The sequence below is a fragment of the Buteo buteo genome, chromosome 16 (genome assembly GCF_964188355.1).
Source record: "Buteo buteo chromosome 16, bButBut1.hap1.1, whole genome shotgun sequence".
Taxonomy (NCBI): Eukaryota; Metazoa; Chordata; class Aves; order Accipitriformes; family Accipitridae; genus Buteo; species Buteo buteo.
Genome location: NC_134186.1, coordinates 14,770,753 through 14,788,599, shown reverse-complemented (window position 1 = coordinate 14,788,599; position 17,847 = coordinate 14,770,753). Strand labels below are relative to the sequence as shown.

At 46.1% G+C, this 17,847-nt stretch overlaps 1 protein-coding gene across 1 annotated transcript in view; it reads left to right on the top strand.

Moving 5' to 3' along the window:
* TMEM86A (transmembrane protein 86A) overlaps positions 1 to 16,798 on the top strand; it is a 29,780-nt gene extending 12,982 nt beyond the window's left edge. Inside the window, exons 2-3 of the mRNA XM_075047938.1 lie at positions 5,564 to 5,828; positions 9,845 to 16,798. Of these exons, the coding sequence (XP_074904039.1) occupies positions 5,564 to 5,828; positions 9,845 to 10,272 (693 nt within the window). The 3' untranslated portion in view covers positions 10,273 to 16,798. The remainder of the gene's footprint in view (positions 1 to 5,563; positions 5,829 to 9,844) is intronic.
* Positions 16,799 to 17,847: the final 1,049 nt, after the last annotated feature.

The following is a 17,847-nucleotide window of genomic DNA, read 5'->3' as shown; positions in this document are numbered from 1 at the left end:
TTCCCCGTTGCTCTGTAGATGAGAGCCTCTTGCACATACATATACGTTGTCCTAATTGTGGTCCATCCCCAGGCTGAAGCAGCTTTCCTTCTGTGTCTCAGACTGCACAGAGAATTGCCAGTGCCTTGCAAAGAGCCACATATTCTGGGGAATGAGAAACACGAGCCATGGGCTTGCAGTGGCAGCATAACACATGGCAACAAAGCCACACAAATATTTATCGGCACACAACTGGGGGTAAGAGCTGTTGTCACAGCAGGGCAGAACCAAGGCAGGATCCACTATGCAGGATGCCAAAAGCCAGGAGAAACAGCTCAGCCGTGGGTACACAAAACGGTACTTGGCCAGCCAAGGCTGCTGGGAGGGATGGGTGGAGGACAGCGGCCCGGCTTTTTTTGGCCTGTGTGCACAGTCGTGCTTAAGTGTTGCTCAGTGGAATAGCTGGGGTATTATTTTTAAAACACTTTTCCTGGAAAGCAGCATTTTACAGCTCAATGGGCATAAGCCATATCCCCACAGCAAGTTGGCACACAGCTGGTGTCTGGAAGAGGCTGTATACTCATTTTCTGTGTGGGCTGATTTAGGGGACTTGTGGAGAGAAAAGCATTATTTGATACTCCATGTTATTTCCTGGGACCAGTGCGAGGCTTAGGATCAGTGAACTTTGTCCAACTTTAGCATTTCAAAGCAACAAGCTTCTGATGTTCTTCTATACCTCAGGTTCAAGATGTCTCCCTCCCTGTGAAAGCTGGATTTTCTTCATCCCAATTGTGACGTACTTACAGACAACTGACTCCAAAATGTTAAAGAAAATCAGGGCACTGGCTTACAATGTAGCTGTGCTTCTGTGGATGCAGCTTATTCTGGGGTAGCGGAGCTAGCTCTACATTTTTTAGTTTGGTTATGTGCCTGCAGCAGTCAGCACAGCCTGTCTGGGGTGCTGAGGAGCAGCATAGATGTTCCCCAGGTCCTACCCCATAGTGACTATTGGTTTATATGGATGCGAATCATGAGCATCTCCCAGTGCTCCATAGCAGGGAGGTGCAAGAAGAGATCATTCCACAGGGACCCCTGGGCTCTCGGTGAGTCACCTGTAACTGATTTGCAGATATAGCTTAGGAGCTGTTGTGTGAAGCTTTTGGTCATCTTTGTGTGCTACGTCTTGTGTGTATTTTGCACATTGGGAACTTTTTGTCCGTCCTTATTACCCAGAGTTACTTCTTTAGGTCTGCCACTTCTTCTGTAACTGTTTCTTCATTGGCTAGCCTAACCTCTCAAGATGTCCAACACCAATACCAAATCACAGCATGGTTGGAATACTTGGGTGATAGCGTCATCTGTCACCGTTGAACAACAGCAACAAGGAAACGAGCAATATTTCAAACTGGAACAGAATGAGAACAGACAAAACAAGAAGAGATACTATAGACCTTTGAATCCCTAGCAGGGAGGTGGATATCCAAGCCCTGAGCCTCCAGAGAGCTGCATGTGCCAATACTACGTTCTGTTTGAAGATCAGAGAATCACAGAATGGTTGAGGTTGGAAGGGGCCTCTGGAGATCATCTGGTCCAAAATCTCTTCGTGAGAGCCAGGGCACAACTTCCTCCTAGTGTGCAAAAGTCTTGGAGGGTTTAATTGGATTTGGTTGGATACAGGTAATTTAATAAATGGCGCTTTCACTGCAGTTCCACAAATACAGAGACAGTGGCTTTACAGCAATTTAAACTAATTTTTAAAGACTCTAAGTACCTTAGTAGTCATAGCAGTTGAGAAAATGCCTTAAATTATGCTCAGTTTAGAAATTAAAAAATTGGAAATACTGCCTTGTCATTGTATTCAAGATGTTTTCTGTTCTGCGTTTCAGCACAGAGTAAATTAGCAGTGGAAGAAGTGGGAAGAAAAATGCAATAGAATTTGTAACAAAATGGCAAAACGCAGCTTAAAGCCATGAAAATCGCATACATTAGCAAAAAGGACCTTGTCACCCGCTTCAAGTGCTTCATTTTCCAACACCACGGCATGGCCCCATCTCACAGTCCATCTCTGAGACACAGGTGCAGAGGAGATGGGTGGTTTGATGCAATTTATCCGTGCAGCCAAGAAATAATGTTCCCTTCCCTGAGGTGCAGGCAAGTCCAGTCATGGATTATGTGCTTGGCTTTCCTCGAGCCACAGCCTCCGCTCGTGTTGGTACACAGTTTCCCAATACCAGCCTTGACTTGTCCTCCAGGTGGCAAGTTACCCCATCACCTCTTCCCAAGCCTCAGCCACACGTCCAAACTGAAGGAAACGCCCCAGCCTCACCCTCTGAGTCTGGTGAGACTTCTCCCAAGTATTTCCAGTGCCCCACCACCCCAGCAGGATGTGCTGCTCAGCCCTCAGCTGCGCAGGTACCCGTCTCAGCCAGCGCTGTCCCTCACGAGGCACTCATTTAGATCGGAGCCAGCACAGGGGCTCTGCTGAGCTGCAGCATTCAGTGATGGGCAAGGGCATGTTTGGAAAGAACTCATTTGAAGTATACTTGTAGAAAAAGCGTGAAGGAATAAAGTGTTAATGATGAGAAGCCTGTAGCCCTTTGAGATATACGAGGTTATTCTTATACAAGGACTCCGTAAGTAAATTCCAGGGTTATGTGTCAGTAACAGAGAATGGAATCTGAGCTCTTATGCCTGAAAAATTCCTTAATTGTTACTAGGATAGAAATACTACAAACCATTATTTTAAAATAATGCTGGCTGGGCTTGGAAAATTCACATTCCAATAGTAAGAAATGGTAATTTTAAGGTTACCAAGCAAACATAATATTTCTGCACAAGTGCATATCTTACATTTAGTAAGGCAAGGTTCCCGGGGAAAATGACAAGTGTAATTAAAACCTGTCTCATCATGCACGCACACAGGGGAGGGCAAGCTGTGATTGTAATGGTAACTGCTCCTAGCAGGTGTTTTTCTTTTAATATGAGGTACTAAATAAAACTTCCTGTGTTTATTAAGCTAAATACTCTCCTGTATGCTTCTAACAGTGCCTCTGTGATGTATTGCAAACAAGGCTGAACTTTGACATACATCTTTTGGCATAAACTTTTGTCTTCAGAGGTACAAAACTACCTACCTTAGCTGAGACTGTTACAGAGGCCTGGAGCACTGTTGATACGGAAAATGCTTTCACACTTTGTAGCTCTGGAGGTTGTTAGTTTTTCGTACTGAAGATCTTGGGCTCCTTACGGTGTGGTGAGGATCCTCCACAACTGGTGGGGGAGAGGAGGAAACCCTGCCAGAAGTGCTGTCATCTGTTGCCTGCAACTGTGAGAGGATGAATGTGATCAACTACATTTTTAATACAAAAAAGAGTCAGAAGGGGAGGAGGTAGAGCTGGAGCCAGGCACTGGCTTTGGATAGTCTGAGCCTGATGTGTCACTTCAGAAGGGCAAGGTGCTGGATCTGAAAGAGGGGGAAGCTTGGCTCTTACTCTTCCCCCTACAATACTTGATAGTTCCCAGGCACCCCTAGTGCTGTGAGACTACGTGGGCTTTTATGACTTTTATTTCAAGTTCATTTGTTACTTGCTGCCAGAAGTCTCCCAAGGAATGTAGACAAGAAGTGGTAAATGGTGATTAATTTAGACAACCTAAGTACAGGACTCACGACGGGATCCCCATGTAATACAAGAAAGTTAACGGCTTGCTGATGTCCTTTTGTGAGTGAATCATGTAGCCTGGTTGTTTAATGGAGTGTTTAAAGATTGTGTTGGCAAGAGCCTATGAATAATGTATACAGGAATAATGAAATACCTTACTGCTAAGAAACTGCTGATATGCTGGGGAAATTTCCGTCCGATGCGAGAACAATTTTGAAAGGACTGTCTTCTTGGAATGCCCTTTATTTATGGTCTTGCTGCTTCAGAGATTGCATTCCCTTTTTAGATACTGCATGTGAAGATGTCCTCCACTGCCTCTGCCTCTGTCTTCCAGCTTTGCCTGACTCCCTTTGCTTGTGTCTGTAAAAGCTTCTGAATTTTCATGAGTTTAGGCTTTATTAACTGAGCACCATAAGCATGGAGATACTTGCTGTGCAGTCTTCAGCCATTCTAGGTATCTGCACCACGGCACATTGCATCAAAGGAAGACGGATGCTGGTTTTGTGTCATGGCAATGTCTCATGATGCAGGAAGCAGAAATAGGTCCAAGCGATTTGGAAAAAAAGACCAATGTTTCTTTTGCAGGTTTTTGGAGCACGGGCTCCTTGTGTGAGATAAGCAACCCCAGAATGTCACACATGGATGTTTAGATTTTGATGGACTTTGCAGTATGAACCCAGCTCCGACGCCTCTAAATTTTCCCCCGTGTTCCCCTCCAGTGCATGAGGCCTCTGCGTGCGTTGGCCACAAGTAGTGGGAAGTCATGATACTAAGCAACTAAATCTTGCTTGAGAAGATTGAGAGTGAACCCCTGCTTGCAGGGGAGCTCTGGAGGTTGCAATCCCTTAGCTGCAGGAGGAAACAGGCTTCCTAAAAGACCCAAGGACATAGCTCAGGCAGGCACGTGAGGCAATCATAGTCTCTTCCTTTGCTCCTTGTTTTGGCCCTCTGCTGTATTCCAGGAGAAAACAAAATCATAGCTTTGTTTCTCATGCGGGGTTTTCTCCACCTGCACTAAAATGCAGAAGTATCATGGGAGGGCAGGTGAACACAATATGTACCTTATCACTGTCCAGAGTGGTCTCAGCTGAGTGTATGTTGAGAGCAGACCCAGCTCGTGGAGTCTGTAGCTCTGTGCCCTGCCTCTGCCGTGGCTTTGTTATGAGTAGCCTACTGCTCACACTGCATTTTTGTGTCTGGATTTACACAGTAGAGCCCTGAGTAAAAACATTTCCTGCAATATGGTTAGTATATTATTAGTGTAATGCTAGAACAAAGCAACATGTGATTGATGTTGATGTTAGTCAGCTGAGGAAGTGACATCCCCACCTGGGAGGTTGATGTGATGGGTTTTGAAGTCACGTGGCGATGCCAACTGCAAGCTCCAGGCATGAGGCTACAGGGCAGGTGAGGCAATGGGTTAGAAGAGAGGTTGTATCCTCAGGGTGATCTGCAACTGGCTAAGCAAGAGGATTCACAAAAATGGGAGGGAAGATTTGTATTGTCTTGTTTGCTGCTGGGGGAGTGCTGTGTTTTCGCAGCTACAGGAAAGGAGGTTTATAAAAGGGGTTAGTCTAAACACAAGATAGGTGGCCAGGATCGCCAGAGAAGTTTGACTGATGGCCTAAATGTTTTCTGTAGAACAAATAAAGAGAAAAAGTATCTAAAACTTCCTCCATCTCCACCACCCAAACCCCACCCTGCCAGCCAAGAAGCGTTTCCAGCAGAGAGGGTCACAAAGGTCTAGGCTGAGGATCATGGTCAAGTTCAACCAGCCTTTCTCAGGGTAGAAGTGCTGCTAGCTGACAGTATACATGAAAGAGCAGCTTTCAAAAGGAAGGAGACAGTTCTGTTATGCAGTTTATTCCACTGATACTTCTGATGATCCTATTAATTTCTCTTTTTTTAATGTTTGTTTCTTCTAGGTGAAGAGTGAAGGCCCCAAACTGGTGCCCTTCTTTAAAGCCACTTGTGTCTATTTTGTCCTCTGGCTGCCAACTTCCAGCCCCTCCTGGTTCAGTGCCCTCATCAAATGTCTGCCCATCTTCTGCCTGTGGGTTTTCCTTCTGGCTCATGGAATTAACTTCTTAGTGTCACACCGGAGTGCCAGCCGCATCCTAGCAGGACTCATATTCTCGGCAGTGGGAGACGCCTTTCTCATCTGGCAGGAGCAGGGCTACTTCATTCATGGTGAGTGCGGTGTCAGTCCTAAAGGGATGCCGCAGTGTCCAGCAGTTACCCTCTTTACTTAATAATGAGTTGCTGGGCCAAGTGTTTTCTTTATTCCCACCCCAGCTTAAGCCCCGGGCAGTGGGAAGTACTCATCCCTTGACTAAAACCCATCATGGTTAGAGGAGTCACACCATGGATGAGTCTTTCTCTTGAGCTTCTCTTGAGGTCAGAGAGGTAATTGGGGCAGGTTTGGTTTCCTGGCACGTGCTCGCAGCATCTCAGCTGGCTGGCGCTGGGAAGGTGGCATGGGCAGAATCCCTGGGGAAGAGAAGGAAATGCTCATGGCACTTGACAGTTCCCATGAAGCTACGGGAAGTATCTACCTCCTGTCTCTCTGCAGGGAGATCTGTCAGCCCTTCTGTACAAGGATCAGAAATAGGACACATGGTGCAAAGGTCCTCAGTGGAGAACAGGTGGAGAGGACCCTTATGTTTTGATAGACAAGCCTATAGCCGGGGGGAAGTGTTTAAGTGGATGCTAGAAATCAAAGCATCAGAAATCTTGTCCTACCTGCAGTCTCATCAGTATGAATCATGTAGCCTGTTGTACAAGACTTGTCTGTTTTGCAAGGCATGTAAATGATGGGGAAGCAAGGGCAAACCCTACCACAATGGCCTGTGACTGTCCCACTGGAAAATGTGATGAGACGAGGGAACTTTGCTGACTTGTGCTGTTGTCAGCTCTGAAAGTCAAAGGCTTATTTTTAACCCGCTCTCAGGAGGTCAGTATTTAGTTTTATTCTGAGATTCCCACAAGCTCTTTCTTTATGAGAGGGAAGTGTGTGAAATGCCAGATATGAGAGGCCAAATGCTCTGAATCTGTTTTTAATCCTGCTTCCCAAGGGCTTATGTCAATCTCATTAAAAGTTCATGTAAAAATTTTTACCGATTTTGGTAGGGTTTAGATTAAGCCCTGGAGATTGGATCTATCCGGCTGAACCTTGGCCATGTTGCTGAGGAGCTCCATCCAGCCTTCTCTTGGGGTGCCATCCCCTCTGTGCTGAGTGTTGGCATTCCCACCAACGGGCCTTGTCCTAGCAGGGGTACCCGGCTCAGCGCAGGTTGCCTCAGCCCAACTGCTTGTGCTTCTGTTTTGCCTCCTGGAGTTGCTCCTTGAGCTGTGGCTTGGAAAACATTCAAGGCCTGATTCTCACCATGACCATTTTTGTACTTGAACTGTGCTAAGCTTCTCCTTTCTCATGTAGCTGGGATATCTCCGAGTCCCCTCTCCAATTTAGTGCTAGAGGGAGGTCAACCAGTCACAGCAATTCGGTATCTGGTTAATGTGTTTTAATCTGCAGATAAGTTGGATTTTCAACCCTAGTGTCACAATTGAGAAGTGCTGCTTTGTGGATTTAGACACACTTTTCTTCTTAAGGAGAAGAAAAGCTCTCTTGGAGCATTTTGAAAATCTCAGCCTTCATCCTGGCCGTCTTCTGCCTGCTTCAGTCTGTGCTCATCTGAGCTACCATCTTCCACAGTGAAGTGTTAACATTTGCGTTTCAGCTGTTAGCAGATAAAGTGCACCACCCCACTTCATCCTTCACCTCTCCTGCAAAACATATTTTCTCCTGTTTAAAACTCAGCAGGCTGCTATTGTTGACAACTGACAATATTCAAACTTTTGACATCATCGTTTGTGGGAATTTGAAATTTCAGGGGAATAAGAGGAAATATTAGATAAAAATACACTTTCTGTTCAATTTCTATGGCTTTCAGGCTGAAAAAGGGGTTGGGAATTGGACTGATTTGAATAGCTTTTGAGACAATGAGTTTATAAAAGGACATTTGTTCATTACTTTATAGGGAAGTGAGAGCCTGGAAACCTACTCCTGGCACACTTGACTTTTTTTCGTTTTTGCTGTTTCAGTCCACTAATAACACGCTATTTTCCGACTGGTGTCTTACTGCATGTAGAAGATAAGATACTTTACAGTGTTAACATCTACCTCCTTTGATAGCAGGCACTTAGAAACAATTTATGCATTCTGTGAAGAAGACAGGGACTAACAAAAAGGACTTATTGCCAGCTTGAGGGGGAAACTCCAGAGGCAGGGAGGGGGAAGGAAGCGGACAGGGAGGAGAAGGGCTGGTCTGCCTGATGTGGTTAGGAGGGCCAAGCCAAAGGCTTAGAAATATAAGAGAAGTGCAACCCCCTTCCTGTACAGCCGTCACAGGTCTCTGCAGTTCCTGGCTTGATTTGTGGGTGTTGAATGAGCAAACCTGGGAGCTGAGTCCCTTGTTTGTGACCAGCTTCACCACATATCACAAAACTCCTCCTGCCTTTCTGGGCTTCTGCTTGGCTGCCACATCCTGACCTCTCCTCCTCCTCCTCCTGCTCATCTTCCTCCTCTTCCTTGTTCTCCTCCTCCTCCTCATTGACAGCTGCCTGCATGAAGGGCAACACATTCTTTAGTTGCCCATCCCAGAACTCTCCATATAATGCTGTTGAAGGAAAAACCACTTCTCACTGCTAGGGCGAAGTAACCTTCTTCTCCTTACCACCCCTAGGGCTCTAACCTTTGCTGCACTAAAACACTATAAACAGCTCTTGTCCTAAATCCCTCCTCTGTTTCCTCAGTGCTGTGCCCATGATGTATAATAGCTCTGTGAAACATCAACTTCTCGTTGCCCTCCTTTGCACTTCTTTCCCCTTCACGCTGTCCATTTTCTCTAGCCTCACCTTGTGGACCAGATCCCTGCCAGCCGCCTCCCTCCTGCAGGTTCCCCTCTCATCCCACCACGGCTCATCTGTCAGTGGATGTCTGATCCGGTCCTCCCCAAAAGCACTTACCCTTCTTAGAGCTGCCTCAACACAAGAGTATTAGGATGAAGAAATGTGTGCCAGCAGCAGGTTTTAGTGACTGCCCTTTACACCACAGCATCATGCTTTAAATGCAGACAAGTGTCCTGCTGGAGGACTCAGCTTCCTAGATCCTTTTCTCCATTTCATGCTTTAGAGCTGCATGAAAACTTCAGCTACTCTGATAACCCAGGATAAAGTGGGACAGCCTGCAGCTGCACCATGTGTTGGTCTGGGAACCAGAGGAGCTGGACTCAGTTTGGGGCCCATTATCTACAGTTGACGTGACAGCTAGTAGTCATCAGCTGTACCAACACGTGACATTTTTTGTCAAATGGATTAGTGGGAAGTTAATAACATATGGGCAGTACCTTCCAAGACCCACATCTGGCTTTTCTCAGGGGTGTTGCACTTCAAAGGGAAGCTGGCATTTTATTTTCACTGATTGATTCCAGCAAAGGTTCATCTGAATCTTGCAAATAGCCATGAAATTGTTGGCAGATCACATTGGTGCAGTCCATGAAATATGCCAGCTGCTTCTTTCCAGCTTAGGTTCTGCTAGCTATGGGCAGAGATGGAGTAGAAGCCAGAGTTAGTCCGAGTGCCTTTGGGTTTGTGGCTAAATATGGTCAGGCTTTGTGTCTGGGTTCGGAGGGATTGGTATCTTTTCTCACATTTTGTTCCTACACTGCTCTGATTCCAGCTTTCCTGTTCCACACACCACCTATGGGCAAAACACTTTGGATAGTTAGAGGGGATGATCTTTGGTCTGCCTTGCCCCCACTCTTCCATCCAAAGCAAGGGAGGAACCACCTGAAAACCAAGTTTTGTTCCTTCTACAGCAGCTTAGTTCACCTGGCCTCTCAGCAAAAAGGCTTGCATCACAACAGAGTTGTACTTGGCTGCTGTTGCAGATGCGCTGGGGCTTTTTCTTAAGGTGAGAGCTTGGTGCTAAGGCTGATCTCCTGTGCACAGATTTTTATATTAAAATGGTCCCAGGTGGTCAGTATGGTTCCCACTGAGAGCATTAAGGGTTGTAACACTGCGAGGACATCTAAGCCCGTGCCTGTTGCAGTATATTTAAAGCCCAATATAGCCACATGTTTTCTTCCGCTACCAACTGCCAGTCACTGATGAAAGGTCACATTTGCTATGTCAATGCCTCTTTCCAGGTCTGCTGATGTTTGCCATCACACACATCCTGTACTCTTCAGCCTTCGGCATGAAGCCTTTGGACCTCAAAGCCGGCTTGTTGATGGGCCTTGTTTCCAGTTCCTGTTATGCCTTCCTGTACTCCTACCTCTCAGGCCCATTCACCTACCTGGTAGCTGTCTACATTGCCTTGATTGGCTTCATGGGCTGGCGAGCGGTCGCCGGCATGCAACTGTGCAATGACCTCTGGACATGGACCAAGCTCTCGGCCTGCATCGGCGCGATGCTGTTCATGGTGTCGGATCTGACCATTGCACTTAACAAGTTCTGCTTTCCTGTGCCCTACTCGCGCTTCATCATCATGGCTACTTACTATGCAGCCCAAATGCTTATTGCACTGTCAGCTGTAGAGAGCAGAGATGAAGAGGACTTCAGAAAGAGGAGCTAGGTGGAGTGCCAATAGTCTGTGAACAACGTGGGTTATATCTCAGGTGCTGTAGCTGCATTCACCCCTGAGAGAGATCTCCATTTCTCTAAGCACATTGGTGATGTTGATTTTGCTTCTTTGAAGCATTACCTTTGAGGCTTTTTTTTTCAATGGCTTTCTCTGAATACAGCTTACTTCAGTGTGGAGTCCACATCAGAAAGCTTAGACTGTCCCTGCAGTAGCTACTCATTCAACTTTTCCTCCTTGGAAGTGCTGTACTACTGCATTTTACTTGTTAGTCTCAAACTGATGCTGAATGTCTGGGAAGAGCAGGGCTGATGGAAAGGAGGTTTGGCTATGGACTGTGCTAGAAGACTTGCTTTCAATAGTAGGCAGACAGGCACAGATCTCTGCTAAAGTCATAGGTAAAATGAATTTAACTGACATTTGTCTCTTTTTATGCATTACAAACTCAGTATGCAAACTGGAGCTATTGCCTCTGCTGAAAGGAAGCCTGGAGGTAGAGTAAAAACAGCATATCCAGATGAGGGCTGAGCTTTGCAGTAAATGGCAGCATGTGGGGCAGCCCCCAGCAGAACCAGAACGAAAGCAAAACACCAAGCAGAGAGCACAGAGCAAGAGGTGCACTGACATGCAGTGCTGCGTGCTTTGATCATGGCCAATCACTGCTCCAGGGCAGGTCTGTAGGTGCAAGTCAGCATTGCCGTGTGTGGCAGAACTAGGAGTTTGGTGGGATTTCAGGGACATCTAGGTAGCCAGGCCGGTGCGTTCTCCCCTGCCATGCGTGCATAGTTACTCGGTGTCTCCAGTGACAGTTGAGATGTAATGGGCACATGAAGAACTTTGATTTTTACAGCAGGACTTTGAGCATGTGTCTTACTAATGTATGCCCTAATTGTCCTTAGTATGGCAGACAGAAACCTAACCTTTATGCCTTTCTTTCCCAGCATCCTAACAAAGAATATTCCATATACTCATTAAGCTTTACAGTACTGCTGCTTGCAGTATCTCTCTCAGATCTTCGTGTGAGCATTTCCTGTGGTCAAGGCCCTGAGTTTAGATGTAGATTGTTGTTGTGTTCTGCCAGCTGGTGGTAAACAATCAACTTTGCAACACTTGTTTTTGGAAAGCCCCTTTTCAGCAGAGCTTCCTGAAAAACACTGTCCCATGTGTTCAAAGTGCCTGCCGCTTCCTTCTCAAACTCACATAGATGCAGTCAGAATGTGGCATCAGGGCTGGGAAAGCCTGTTTAATTCTGATCCAAATTCTTTGGTTGGTTTGTCTGCCCATCTGCTGAAGCAAGATTACTTCTCAGACTCTTTAAAAAAGGTATAGGAAGAGGTTGCCCTGATTTTTAATCCAAGTTCATTTCTGATCATACGTGTATTTTTTCCTCTTATTTGGGATAACTAACAGCAAGCTCTGTTTCTGTTTGAAAATATCTTGAATGTGCTTTCTCCTTCTGTCCGTCCTAGGGTCGCTCCCATGGGCTGAGATGCTCCCCCAATGGCTTGTTTTAAGACACGAGTGTACTCAGGTGTGCAAAGGAAGCTAACTGAGGGTTCCCGCACCTCTTCAAGCCTGCAGCCAAACAGGGACAACCAGCGCAGACTGCATGACTCGAATCCATGCACGCCCCAACAACCCCTTGCACCTGCTAACGTGGGCAGAGGGAGCCGGAGGGGCAGCCCTCGTGGGCTGAAAGTCACCACAGTCTCCATACCTAGCGTGCCCAGACCATTCCAGGCGAAAGCCTGGCACCGAGTCCCTGGCACAGTCGGCAGAGCAGGAATTCCTCTTTGCGAGGAGTGCGGCAGGGTCAGGGCGCAGCTGAGGAAACCCTACCAACCCTGCTAGCTTTTCCCTTGGTGTTGAGAGGTGCTAAGTGGGTCTCCTGCTCCTCCCCAGCCTCGCGTGGTGGGACTGGCTGGGGAATAGGCATTGCCTCCCCATGACTTCTGTGTTAGGGCAAATGCAGCCAGTATTACAAAAATCTAGGTTAACCATCCTGACCCCGTGGAGTCATCTGCTGCTTTTCAGACAGATCAGAAAGGTCAGCTGCATTATTGAGAGGGAAAGCATTGTAAATAGCACAGCCCCATGTAATCTTTTCCCTTTAATGCTGTTGTGTGATATTGTCAGTATTCATTCACTGGCGCACTGGGGCCTGCCTGGAGTAAATTGCTAAGGGGATTTAGAGCCATAAAACATCTTCATTCATCAGCATTGCTTATCTCCTGGCTGCAGCTTGAACCCTGCAGTGTAGCTCTCTGCAGATGTCACCTGCTGTTACTCAGCTTGACTGTTTGCAAATCTCTTCCTGCAACAGATTGACCCAGCTAAGAGGAAATCTAAGCATTTGGGATGAACCGCGCCCCCCCCCAGCATGTGAGCAAACAAACAGCACACTTCAGTCTGATTTACAGCTTCTTGTCATGGGTCAGTCCAGCGCACTCAGTCCTTAGTTGGCTGCTCTTCAGAGGAGCCCCCTGCACCCTGAGCTTCCCTTTGCTTTGAAGGAAATGCATGTGTGATAAAGTAAGCTTTATTTAAAAGTTAGAATTTTGATTATGTCTTTCTTCCCCTCTAGAAATGAGTAGTCTTCAATTTCCTGAAGATGGCCAAGTTGCTTTTCTGCGTGCTTTTTCATCTTGGCTTGCTTTGTTATCCTGCTCCACCATCAGCCACTGGATACTTGCAGAAAAGGATCTTTGGAGTGTTATTAGGGGGCTTGCCCTGTCCTCTCCACTGGCCATCAGAGGTGCAGTTTCTGGTGGCAGAGGTCTCTTGGTGGCTTTAGCTGGGACAGCAGAAACGTGTGCAGCCCAAGTGGGCTGTTGTTCCCTTGCTGTCCCCTCGCCTGGAGCGGGCTGGCTGGGATGCATCCTGGCCAGCCACACTGGCTCCGTACCAGTGCTGCAATGGCTTCAGCATTCCCAGGAACACGAGGCAGAGCCCTCAGCATACAAAGTCAGGGACAGTCCTGGCTGGCTTGGAGGTTCGCCAGTGAAGGCTCTCAATCTTCAAAATCTCTCTCCCGCTCTGCATTCCTCCTTTTAATCCATATTACTTGAATGAGACCATTTTCCTGGAGGCTCTTTCCTGCTGTGGACACTGATTTGACACAATTTTGGGTTTCATAAACCCTGAGAAACACTAAGCAGTTGCTGACAGTCTGTTAAATACCTTTTCTTGGGATTAAAACTGTTCCCTCAACCCCAGTGAGGGCAATTTTCACTTTGAAAGGGAGCATACAAGAAGTGGGAATGACATGACTGTCTGTGGCACTGCCTTTGTGGACCTTCCTGTTGTCTCTGCACTGTAAAACTGCAAGGTTTGATCCATTCTTCTCCTTTTCAGGGGTACAGTCTTTGAGAAGCACCCAGTCTTTGGCCCAGGGACATTACAGAGGGAATCAAGCTCCCCAGCAGTGTAGTGTGCCTGGCCCCAGCAGTATCAGCTCCTTTGCTTGCTAAGTACAGAGGCTTTCTTTTCACATTGCTGTATTCAAACACCCCTCTGTGATTCCCATCTATGGTCACTTGAGGTTACACACACGGTCCGATTACTTTTGCTCTCTTTCCCTTCTGTAGTTACCACCCTCTTGGAGATTCTTTGGCTCCTTCTTTGGACATATAAAAGATGTAGCACATTTATTTCAGCCTTGTATCTCTTTCTGTAGATAGACCCTTCTCACACAGAATTCCCAGTGAAGTAAAAGAAGCAATGCTAATTGCAACTGGTCTTTAAATGCTAGTAATCCTGGGCTGTGCCAGTCACACTGATGTCAGCAGGGTGAAGCTGGTGTAGAAATGGAGGGTTGAGAAGAACAAAGCCAGAGGATTTTAACAGCTTTACTCCTACTCTACCAAGAAAATTGTATTTGTGCTTAATACATGGCTGCTTACTCCTCCATACTAAGGCAACTGTAAGACTGATTGGTTTAAGAATTACTGTAACATGGCTTTTAAGTAGATTGCTGAAGGTTTCATATTGTAATCAGTGGAGGCAGTTGACATATTTTTACACAAGTATATAAAATTCCCAGGACAAACTGCAGAACTTTTAGTGGCTCTTCAAAGTTTTCCAGTCCTGTAGTTTGACACTAACACCTGTATGTTTTCAGCTTGCTATCATTGTAATTCTGGGAGCTGTTCTGGACAAAGCAGATCAAAGCAAACAGCAACTGTAAAGCTCAGTGGCAGGTGCCTCCTCCTCTTTGCTTGATTTCTGGATACTGACAGGGGCTGTTTTAAGCAGAGGCATCATAACTGTGTTCTTGGAAGAGGATAGGAAGTTGCCGACTTCTCATGACAGAAGTCCTCCTGGGTACTTCTCCTGCCTTTTATCCATGCTTGCTCCTTTTGTGGCCTTGGGTAAGTCAAATTTTCTGGGGCCAGGTCCTCATCTGGTGTAAAATAGTACAAGTGTATAAGGGCCAGTGCTATGCCAAGTTACAGCAGCAGGGGACTAGGTCCTCACCCCATTTCTAAAATGGGGATATTAGCACTTACCTACCTCACAAGGATGCTGTGAGGATTAATGCTCATACAGCGCTTTGAAGATGTAAAGTGCTATATAAGGCCCAAGTATTATCCTACCTTAGTGTTAAAAATGCTTTTGGGGATCTGCAGGACTTCTCTTAAAGCATGGAATGTGTGACTGCCTTTTCAATTTGCATCAGATGGAAAGCAAATGTGAAATATTTATTCATACTGGTTAACAGGATGGGCTCAGCTGCACTTGAACTCTGAGGACAGTTTAGCTTAAGAGTCTGAACTCTCATTTCAGTTTTGCAAATGTTTTTTAGTTCTTCTAAAAGCCTCAACCAAATTCTTAGACATGAACCTTGCATCCAAATTTTGCAGTCTGGTCTTATCCCTGACTGTGCGCTAGAATAAATCTAATCCAGCCAAAGCACAGTGCTCTCACAGTCTGCTATGGCTGTTGAAAAGACTGGAACAGAAAATGAAGTCATTCTGTTCAATGTTCATTCTGCAGAAGGTCAGCTATGTTTCATGGGACAACTTGCAAAGGGATGTTTAATTTCAGTGATTTTAAGTTTTACTGGCTTTAAAAATCAGCAGAGAGGGAAGGCCTTGATGGAATCAATAAGGTCGGCACATCCTTCTTGAATTACTTCCTTTTCACCTGAGTCAAAGAAATAGCAGGTTCTGTAGCAAAGGAAGTGCTTGTACCACCAGTCCTAGGGCCCAGAACAAAAGTTGATCTAGAAATACAGCTCTAAACCATCACCATGTTCTCAACCAGTATGAAAATGCCACTGTTCACTGATTTCAAATCTGGACCACAGCTAGAAACTACTTAGTTCTGGTAGCACTAGCTGCTGTACAAACACAAATGAAGGTGAGGAATTACACACCAAGGAACGTGAGCTGTGTACATGTGAAATGGACCATAATTTTGAAGCAGCTGCAGTAAAATCTTATCTTAATATGAACTCAGAAGCAATCACAATGCAAATTTTTATGGTTTCTTTAAAATGTTTGATGGGTTTTAGTTTTAGTTTGGAGATTTTCTTAATGTTATTTTATTTTTGCTCTTATTGTAAAGAATAAAAATATACAACTCTAGCTAGACTACAAATGAAAAAAGGTGGCCAGTTGGCAGGAATGCCAAAACTTCTGTGGCTTGTATTGTTTCTGTGGTGACACTATGCTGCTGTAGGATGAGCTACTGGAGTGGTGTGATGGCTCAACAGTGAGGCTGAAGCACAATAAGGCCAGTCTCATATAAGAGGGATGCAGGGGCTGAGGCACCGAGACTGCAGTGGGAGCACGACTGGGCCAATTTGGATCAGTCAAAAGACAGAGAGAGCATCAGGAAATAAAAGAAACTTTTTCCTGACAGATAAAAAGCAAGAAACCAAAGCCAGCCCATTGGGCAATGGTGCTGAATCAGTACAAACACACGTATCTAGACCTTGCTTGTGCAGGCTCCTGGTGGACCAAGCCTTGCTCCTAATTCACCTGGGGGCGCTTGCTCCAAGCCTACGGTGCTGGCAGGGTCAGGCCAGCAGAACCTGATGCTTTGTTATATAAAACTCCAAAAACTAGAAAACAAACAAAACAAAAACAACAAAGAAGGAAGGAAAAAGCAAATGCCAATGGGTAAGCAGTAGTTCTGCTTGGCTGAGACTGCAGACTGGCTGGTCTGTCCTGAACACTAATAGCCATGTCTTGTACCCATGCGAGCCTCTCGCTCCAGCCCCTCTCCCACGCATTCCAGGCAGAGTGCACTGAAAGATGTAACTGAAGCAGCTGCTCTCCCCCAGGGAGTCAAGCATTTTGCCATGTCTGAAAGTCTCTAGCACTTACTTCCTTTACTGTGATTGTAAAGGTCACCACATGCAGTACAGCCACTTGATCTGGGATGTTTTCTTAACATATTTTTATGCTGATTTTACTATTTTAATTCTTTGTTTGGAATGTATTTTTTTTTCTCATTTCTTCTGTGTATAACAGCAATTAAATATATTAATTTACCGGGTATTTTTACTGTGCAGATACAATGTCTCCTTGCCCATTTTCTGTTTCTGTGACAGTTTCAGCATGGAGTGTGTAGCCAACTGAACCTCTGTGGCAGGCAGGTAGGTATGTGCCACCGTTCTGCCCATCAATCGTGTGGCTCTGCTCTGGAGCTACCCAGCGCCCCACTGAAGCTGACTGACAGTCACAGCCGGCTACAGTATTCCTGTCTGGGGAGCCCTGGAACACAGCCACGTGAACCCCACAGAGCACATCCAACACAAAGCAACCAGGCATCACCACGACGGTGGCACCTGGCTTGTGTTACAACACATTCTGGGTGCCCTGGGACGCAGAGCCCTGAAGCACGCTCGCCCCTTGGTGCTACAGCCAGTCCCACATACAATGGCCATTTGTCCACACTTCCAGGGAGAAGGCAGCTTGCTGCAAAGGATTGCTCTGGGAAGGCTGCTTGCTGCCCAGAAATCTCAGACAAATGGCCAAGTCTCTCTTCCCCCTGCCCCAGCAAAATTTCCAGGAGGAAAAAGTCAGGGTAGTATGGACATTTTTCTCTGGTTGGGGATCTGATGCCAGTTTCTTCTGTTGTTTGATGCAGTGGCACAGATATTTGGTTTCATTAATCCTGAACCAGGCCATCTGTCACCAGTGGAACAGGTTTCAAGGATTTATAGCATAGAAACACAGAGTGTGTAACTGCTCCCAGTCCATTAAATGGATCTGCTCACAGGCTTAACAGAGACTCCTTCATACTCCCCTTCTGAAGTGGAGTGGTTCCCGATGTGAGAATGAATCAGTAACAGGCAGAAATACTACCAAATTCTTTTCAAAGCAGCCTGAAGGAGTTAATGGCAGGCAAAAGCGGGTGCTTCTTTCCTCTTTCTTTAATTTGGTCTTTTACAATTCCTTTCAAAAACTTAATGGCCTGCTGGGAGGAGCATCCTGTTTCCTCATACCTCCTTCCCAGCTCCAGATGGAACAAAGGTGGCAAAATATTCTTAGACTGAGTGTATGTCTGTGGCTGGCCACTGCTATGCTTTTATTCCACAAGTGGCTCCTGGAAGAATTC